This window comes from Nelumbo lutea, chromosome 6, assembly GCF_056320005.1.
Source record: "Nelumbo lutea isolate HS-2025 chromosome 6, American lotus-T2T, whole genome shotgun sequence".
Classification (NCBI taxonomy): Eukaryota; Viridiplantae; Streptophyta; class Magnoliopsida; order Proteales; family Nelumbonaceae; genus Nelumbo; species Nelumbo lutea.
Window position 1 is genome coordinate 6,303,960 of NC_142689.1, and position 8,977 is coordinate 6,312,936.

The 8,977-nt window shown below is 36.5% G+C and overlaps 1 protein-coding gene across 8 annotated transcripts; it reads left to right on the top strand.

Moving 5' to 3' along the window:
* Positions 1 to 1,347: 1,347 nt before the first annotated feature.
* LOC148847047 (NAC domain-containing protein 75-like) lies at positions 1,348 to 7,275 on the top strand. 8 transcript variants are annotated; one of them, XM_088948702.1, is made up of 7 exons: positions 1,348 to 1,441; positions 2,701 to 2,936; positions 3,172 to 3,349; positions 3,718 to 4,274; positions 4,788 to 5,051; positions 5,331 to 5,426; positions 6,657 to 7,275. In XM_088948702.1, exons 2-7 carry the CDS (start codon positions 2,814 to 2,816, stop codon positions 6,741 to 6,743), a joined length of 1,305 nt encoding a protein of 434 aa, XP_088804828.1. In that variant the 5' UTR covers positions 1,348 to 1,441; positions 2,701 to 2,813; the 3' UTR covers positions 6,744 to 7,275. The 8 variants fall into 8 exon arrangements, with proteins under 8 accessions (XP_088804828.1, XP_088804824.1, XP_088804830.1 ...); XM_088948706.1 differs by lacking the exon at positions 1,348 to 1,441 and adding an exon at positions 1,980 to 2,286 and having other exon boundaries at positions 2,664 to 2,936; positions 5,343 to 5,426; XM_088948699.1 differs by lacking the exon at positions 1,348 to 1,441 and adding an exon at positions 1,989 to 2,286 and having other exon boundaries at positions 2,664 to 2,936.
* The last annotated feature ends 1,702 nt before the right edge of the window (positions 7,276 to 8,977 follow it).

Sequence of the window (8,977 nt, forward strand, 5' to 3'; positions counted from 1 at the left end):
GTGGTCTATAATAGAGATTCCTTTCTTTTGCCCATTCTTCCGCTAAGTTCGTTGAATACAAACATGTGGCGGTACATCTTCACTCACGTTCACGTAGCTATCGGTCAAGTTTGATAAAAGAAACAAAAAGAAGAAAAAAAATTACATTGGAAAAGGGTTTCTAGACGGGTTTGTCACTTTGTCCACGTAATCCCGTTGCTACACGGTCCCTTTCTCTTTCTCATTTGGATGGACAATATCGTTTTGCTCTTTTTTTTTTTTCCTTTTCTTTTCCATTTTTTTAAAATAAAATGTAAAACTAGCACTAGTACTAATAGGGCTCCAAGCAACGAGTCAGTTTCAGCCGGCCGGGCCCATAAGTTACCGAAACCGGTCTTCAGGCCCCACTCTCCAGAATGAAAGGTGGTGGTTCTACACCTGGACGGCTGGACTCGCCAAATTACTGGAACCTATCATCAGGTCTGTGGAATTTGATATTGGATTTTCTCTTTTCTTTCCTCTAAAATTCAATTTAGTAAGATTTATTGCTTACCAGGTACTCGTTGATTGGACCGGGGTTGGACCTGATTCCTAATGGGTCTTCAATCCTGAATTGGACCTTGTAATTTTTGGGTCCAAAATTTACACGCCATATATAGGAGGGTTAATGTCATTGCTTGAAGACTTGTCTAGAAAGCCATCATCAGTGTTTACTTAAATACTGAACATCTCTCTCTCTATATATACATTCCAATTAAGCATGGGACCATAGATGTCATAAGAATAGGATGCATGGATTCAACTATGGGACATATCATGACCTCTACCATGCCAATGATCAAGTTGGACGGCCATAACCGCCCATTACCGACAGAACTTTAGTTGGGAATGAGAAGTGAAGCATCATTTGTTTTTTGCCCCATTTTCTTTTTTCAAATTTAATTTTTGGAGTAAAAATGGGGAGGGGTCCATTTGGGGGTGGTCCTAGACTCCTAGGGTTCATGTGCATGTACGAAAGACTTTTTTATTATTATTATTATTATTATTATTATTATTATTATTATTATTATTATTGTTATTGTTGTTAATGCATGTAAAAAAGGCTATTGAGTACACCATGTATTGCATTGCACCCCACCCACCTAAAGATAAAATCAAAACGAGTTGTTGGATAGTTTTGATAAATTAGAAAATTTTTATTTTTTATTTTTTATTCTTTTTATCTTAAAATTTATGTATATATAAATACATACATATATAAATAAAGTGCTTCTTGTCGACGTTTTGTGAATATTGTATGTTTCATAAGTTTTTAAGTAGAAGCAGTGGTGGGGGTCCATTGTATATTGCTCTTTTGCCTTGCATATCAAGCAACCCTCCAATTCACCTCCCTCTCTCTCTCTCTCTCTGCAACTGTCATGGCAAAAGAATCATGATTTCAGCACACCAGCTCAAACACCATGTGAGTTCCTTATCATATTTTTCATCTCTAGTGTTTCTATTTTTAGCAATCTCTGTCTCTCTCCTACTGTCCATTACGGATAAGTCTCCTAATAGTAGATAGAAAACATTTCATTAATATAATTTTAATTCTCAAAGAGAGAAACAGTTAAATTTTCTTGTTCATCTCAAACATTCTGGGGTTAACTCCTCAATATTATGACAGTGTATTTTTTTAACAGGTAAAAGCTTTTAACTTCTGAGCCAATAAAAAAAGAAAGAAAAGAAAATGAATTATCACCCTTTTTGGTAAAAGATGAATTATCACCTTTCGTAAACTCCTTTTTCTACTCTCAATATGCCAACTATTGTTATTTATTTTCAATATTTAACCAAGAATATATAAATATTTATATATATATATATAAACATTAATAGGTTTGTCATGTTTTTGAATGTATGTCGATCGCCTGAGTAACAGCTGTGAAGGCCGTTTCTTGCTTTTGCTTTAGTAGTCAAGGCTACAAAACAAAGTTGCCGGGGGGGGGGGGGGGGGGGGGTGGCGGCAATATAGCTTTAGAAAGCAGCTGGGTTTTCTTTCATCCTCTCTCTCTCTCTCTCTCTCTTAACCGTCTACATGCGCTACTCTTAAATCAGCAAAGTCTTAAAGGTGGATGTTTGAGGGAGCCCCTTTACCTTTTTTTCATCGGCTTCAGTTAAAGTAGAGGGAACTCTGGTGTTTTCCATGGTTAAAGCGGGTTTATAGCTCAATTCCACAGTTACAGTTTCTTCTTTTGGCCTCTCCTATTTCCTTCTTCTCTCTCTCTCTCTCTCTCTCTCTCCTCTTCTGTCCGAATAATACAGAGGGTTCGTCTTCTTTCATTCTATTTCTGTTCCAATAATTTTTTTTTTATTGTAGGTTTTGTTAAATTTCCCGTTTAAGATTGGATTTGATTGTGCAAAAGTCGAAGGTTTCAAAAAATTTAGTTTATACATGTATCTAGTTGGTTGTTTCTTCAAAGTTTGCCAACTTGTTACTTGGTTAATCTCTTAATATCACAAAAAAAAAAAAAAAAGAAAACTTTTAGTTTCTTCGTATTGAATTTCTCTGTTGTCATAGTGTTTCTAAGTTTTCTTCGAAAACCAATATTGTTTTCTTTTCTCGTCCTCTGCACCATCAAATCTCAGTTTGGGCTCAAACTTTATATTTCTATTGATTTGTATGCCTTCAAATCGGAATTCAGATGATATTCATTTCTTGCTGCTATTTTGGCGAGTTAGAGAAATAGAGAACTGGATCAGGAGGACCTGAATGAATGGACTGTGACAGAAAGATGAGAATTTCGTAACAGCTGAGAAGAAGAAAAACGGTCTCTAGTGTATGTTAAACAGCCATGAATAAGACTCACATAGGCTCCGTCAGCAGTTCTGATCTTATTGACGCGAAGCTTGAAGAGCATCAGATGTGTGGATCCAAGCAGTGCCCAGGCTGCGGACACAAGCTGGAACGAAAACCGGTACGGAGAATTAAAATAATAATAATAATATTCGTTTCTTGAACTGAAAGATTGCACATCGGAATCAAACAAGATAAGAATGATGCTAGGCCTTGATTATGATAAAATTTTGTCTTTAAGTTCACTGTTTCTCTGAATATCAAGTTACATGCTTCAAGGAAGATTCGTAGTGGTACACACAAATTTTAATTTGTTTTTTTTTTCTTCTTCTTTCTGAATTAAATGGGTTTTGCAGGACTGGTTAGGTCTTCCAGCAGGGGTGAAATTTGATCCAACAGATCAAGAACTGATCGAACACCTTGAAGCCAAAGTTGAAGGCAAAGACTCCAAATCTCACCCTCTCATAGATGAATTCATTCCTACAATTGAAGGTGAAGACGGAATTTGTTATACTCATCCAGAAAAGCTTCCAGGTTAGAATATTTACGAGTTCATCATCATCTCTCTCCCTCTCCCTCTCCCTCTCTCTCTCCCTCTCTCTCTCTCTCTCTCTCTCTCTCTCTAACATAGGACTGTCAACTTTGGCAAAGTAGATCAATTAAACCTCTACCAGTTTGTCAAAGTTAATGGAAATTTCTCTCTCTCTCTCTCATCAAAAACTTATACTGGTAGCTCATTTCTTTTGTCTCCAACTCCACTGGAGATACAAATACAACTCGAAGCATGTTTGTATTGTTCTCTTGTATCATATTCTATCTTGCAAGTATAGATAGCGGTTACAGTTTGTTACACCTAAATAAACCTAACTTTGATTTTGGCGTTGCTTTCACTTTCATTGCAGGAGTCACAAGAGATGGTTTGAGCAGGCACTTTTTCCACAGACCCTCCAAGGCCTATACTACAGGAACGAGAAAGAGAAGAAAAATCCAAACTGAATGCGATCTGCAGGGCGGTGACACCCGGTGGCACAAAACAGGCAAGACGAGGCCTGTAATGGTGAATGGCAAACAAAAAGGGTGCAAGAAAATTCTGGTCCTCTACACCAATTTCGGCAAACATCGGAAACCCGAGAAAACTAACTGGGTCATGCACCAATACCACTTGGGTCAGCACGAAGAAGAGAAAGAAGGAGAACTCGTGGTGTCGAAGATATTTTATCAGACACAACCCAGACAATGCAATTGGTCAGACCGGAGTGCAACCACCGGTGAGGGCAGTGGTGAACCTCATCGCAGAGACAGTGGTAGCGGGAGCTGTTCTTCTTCCAAGGATGTTAGCGCCCAAAGAGATGAATTATCCGGTGCTGGGTCTGTAATTTCGGCTTACAGTGCCATGGATATTCAACAAATGAAATCTGATCATTTTAGCTTCGGCCCATTCAGGAAAAGCTTCGATGAGGTACGTTCGTTCCTCCTCTTGATCATTCAAACAGATAGCACAAAATAAGGACAAGTTAAACGGGAAATTAATATAGGCAAAGAAAATAAAAGAAAATTCATATCGATCGATACAGGTGGTTTTGGTTGGTAATCCAGGATATAGCTCTTTCTTTACAAAACTGAGGGTGCAAAAGAAAAAAAAAAAAAAAAAGAAAGAAAGAAAGGAAAACAAAACAACTTTATTATTAATTGTGCTGCGGCATGAATATGATATCAAGATTACTATCCTTTATGAATCAAAAACCGAGAGAAAAAGTTTCAGATTGCTTTTTTTACACCAGTTGCTTGAATACACAGTATTCAAACTTATTATTATCATCTAACATAAGTTGATATGTATCAATGAATAAAAAGCCAAATCAAAGAAACATCAGTTAAACAGAAAGTGAGACCAAATAAAGAAAGAAAAGATGATAAAATGATAAGGAAATTGACTAGCTAGCAACTGTGTCTCATGGCCTGTTGGGTACAGGTAGGGATGGGAGAAGCTTCAAAGGCAAGAGAAGTCACAGCAGTTCGCACGTGCGAGGAGCACGATCATCAAGGCCTACATCAGAAGACTCATGAACAACAACAGCATCATCAACATCACCATCATCAGGTGGCCACGACAGCCTTCCATGTCAGCAGGCCTTCGCTTCCTCTCTCTACCATCATCTCTCCTCTCCATCACACTTCCAATGTTCTCGATGAAGACCCTTACCATGTCTCAAGAATAATCCTCCAAAATCAGCAGGTATTTGATCAAATTAGGATATTTTGCAGGAATAACATAACTCTTGGTTTTAGGCAGTTGACCCGGGTCAGCTGGTGCGAATGGTTTCTCTATCAGGGGTTACTCAAATATGTTTCGAGTGACTGAGCCCAGAAATGAACTCGTAATGGTTTTACTTTTAATAATAGACAAGTTGCACAAAGCAACTACTAGAGTCTGTAATTAAAACATATAAGCACTTAAATATATATATTTCCTTTTCCTTATTTAATCCCTTTTCTTTTAACTGAATCAATTTAGTATTACCAGCAGCAGCAGCAACATAAGCTGGGAGGAAGGTCTGCATCTGGTTTAGAAGAAATGTTGTTGGGTTGCACTTCAACAGACATCAAAGAAGTAAGTTTGGGTTTTCTGTTTTCTTTTCTTCTTCTATTAGGCATGTTTGTTGGCATCAACCCACATGCATAGTAGAAAACTAGCTAGCTAGTTATCTTGGGTTTGATAAACAAAGAAGACTAGAGCTTTCTGTTTAAATGAATAAAAAAAGAATGCTGAAGAATAGCCTAAAATGGAATGATTTAAAGCATTAAAAATGCAGTTTTCCTTCTCCCTTGGTTATTCAGTAAAAACATACAAATTAACTTGAAAAATAAGAAAATGTTGGATTTCTTCTTTTACTAGGAACCTTATTATAGAAACAAAAGGAAGAATTTTTTTTTCTTTAATCATTAATGATAAAAAGTTGTATTTTTCCAGTATATAAACAAAAGCATGATCCAACCAATAATTTCAGAAAAAACAAAATATATGGAAACAAAACCTATCAATTATCGAAATGATAAAAACGGATATACATAAACAGTATTAAATCATTAATTTCAGAAAGGCAAAATATATGAAAACAGAACCCGTCAATTTTTGGAAGAAGATAAACCTTGCCTTTCTCTTTCATGAATGATTTAGGCGCATTCCATTTTTGATAAACCGGGCACATCCCTAGTAAAAAGACCCAATGAAACTACTGTTGGTAATGACAATGGTCAAAACTTGAGGGTGTTTTTTGTCTTTTAACATGTGAACCTTTTGACTAATCATTAGGGATATTTTTGCTTTATAAATATGGGATTTGTCTAAACCACTCTTCTCGTTTTCATTTTGAACATAAAAAAAAAGTAAAAAAAAAAAAACTATAGCTTTTCCTTTTTCTCGTCTTGTGGGCTGTTCGTTTTAGATTAAGCTGGCTACTAATCAGAACAGGAATACAATCAGTTTTTAAAATAAAAAGAAAAAGGAAAAGGGGTAGAGAAGCTTTTCTCATGTGTCATGGCAAATTAACAATTAAGAAGTGAAATTAAATAGCTAATTGGGTTTTGAGAAAGGGGAAAAAAAAGAAAAGATAAAGATAAAGAAAAGGCTTTCCTATGTCTGGACCTGGAACTTGTATTAACAAGGGAAAAAATGAACGACAAATAAGCCCAAACGAAAATTGAAAGTGGAGAGAGAAAGACAGAAAAGAGGGAGGAGGAGGAAAGACAAGGGAAAACAGCTTCTTTTTGTATGCAGTTTTGCAGCAATATATGTCCTAAACCTATTTCTCATGTTTCCATACATGCATTGTAATTGCAGGAGTCATCCATCACAAACCCACAGGAGGCAGAATGGCTGAAGTACTCCTTCTGGCCAGACGCTGGCAACCCGGATCATCATGGGTAGGAGCAAATATATATAAAGGAAATAAGCAAACCAAAAATCCCTAACAGACAACATCATGATCATCACCATCAATACCTAAAAACCCTGCAGCACTTTTGGAGAAGAAGCCAATAACCCTTCTAGGGTTTATTCTTTTTCTTTCTTTTCTAGGTGTTAGGATGGGACTGATGAATGAGCAAAACTAACTGTACAATAATCAATGCGGCAAGGAAAGAAAGAACAAATGAACAAAAAAAAAAGGGAAAAGAAAGCAAGGCTGCTCTAGGTGACAATAGATGGAGAACCAAAGACCCAAAGCAAATCAATCATTCATGAAAATCATCACCATCATGATTATAAGATCATCTTTATTACTATTCTTACTATTCATTTTATTATTTTAATTTCTCTGTATAATATCTTTTCCTTGTTTTCATACAAAAAACCGAAAGAGTTTGTGCAAAAGAAACTGTCTGCTGGTTGTTGTGTTTGTCACTTGTCTAATGCTATATAGACTACAGAAGGTGGAGTGTTAATTTTCTTTTTTCTTAAACTTCTTTCTTACCTACCCATAGGATATGACTTGGGTCCATTTCATTTCCACTTTCGAGAATTGAGATCTATTATTTTTACTTGTTTATTTCATCTCTGCGTCGCTTTCTCCACATCTTTCCATATGCAAGGGTAAATGTGGGGCACTCTTTGTTTATGGTTGCTGTAATGAATTTTGTTGCAAATAATACTCTAGACAGTGAATGACGAGTGAAAAAGGAGAGTTCTCATGAATGGTATGCTACTATGTGACTACTCCAAGGTTATACCATATGTAGTGGCCATGATTAGCCTGGGACCCCTCAAACCTCAAGTTTAAACAGATCAGACGGCTGGGAGCTCTTACACAAATAACATTTTTTTTTTGTTCAAGCGCTTTTAGAAACATTAATGATTAATCGTACATAAGATGATCTCTTCCTGGGTAAATGGTGTTAACAAAATGAATTTGAGAGGTACAACATCTCCTGTCTCTTAATTGGTCCAGATTGATGTAACTGTATTTTTTAAGACTTCAATTTTGGGTTAGTATTGCTATCTTCCTAATTTCTGTTTTACAGAAAACTTTAATTTAATCGGCTGTAATTAATCTTAGATATATAACATGGTGTTTGGAAGCGTGTATGCTTTTTGGGACCAATTTTCAAGAAAAAATGCACATGCTTTTAAGACCCATTCTGCCACATTGGTAGTGAGCAATACTATGCTATTTGGTAAGGTGATTTTCATCAATGTTTTTCATGTATGTGCTGACAGGTAAACACCTCATAGGATATACATCAGTCAACTAGTGGGAGAAATGGTTCACGGATGCATGAAATGCCAATGCATCGGTGGGGTTCCAATTTTCGAGGCATGCTTGCATTTTTAATAATCGACTAAACCAATCAATGAGATACATGGGCATTTATTGAAACGCCTATATGGATCCAATGTGGCACCGTTTTTTTGAAAAACGGCCATGGTTCCAAACATCCCCTAAGAATGTACATATTATTAGCAATGCATATATATTTTTGGGCAAGATGATGGTTGCTATCATCTTGTCTATTTCAGTGCAATTTTTTTAAATAAAATATATAATTATAATTGACAATTTTATCAAAATAGATTTAAATATATTCAGATATATTCAAACCTAATATATATATATATATGTGTGTGTGTGTGTGTGTGTGTGTGTGTGTGTGTGTGAGTGAAATTTTATGATGCTAGAAACACATGATATCGCAAAGGCTTTAACAAAATAACCCCTGATGAATTTTGATGAAAACCCACATGATTGGTTATAATTTTTTTTCCAGTATCATGTTTTTCGAACATCATAGTCGAATATAGAGTGATGATTCCTGCCGGGCAGATAATGCTCTCCCCATCCTTGCCAATGGGAATCTCCCCATCTCAGTCCCTGTGTGGGGAAACTGGTCCCCATGCATCCCCACCCGATTCGATCAGGGCAGGTCCCCGCCTGGATGGAAGAAATTGCCATCTTTAAAAGCATGTAGAACATACTACATGCTCCAATCACAAATTAAGCATGCCAATTGCTTGTATGTCTGATACCAGTATGAATTGTTGAGGCGTTTGTTTGTGATTGGGGTGTGTAGCATGTTCATCTTAATGTCTCTAGCAGATCTCAACCGATCGAAGAAAAGAATTATCCGGTACCGGTAGGATGATAATTGATAAGGTCATCAAGAGAT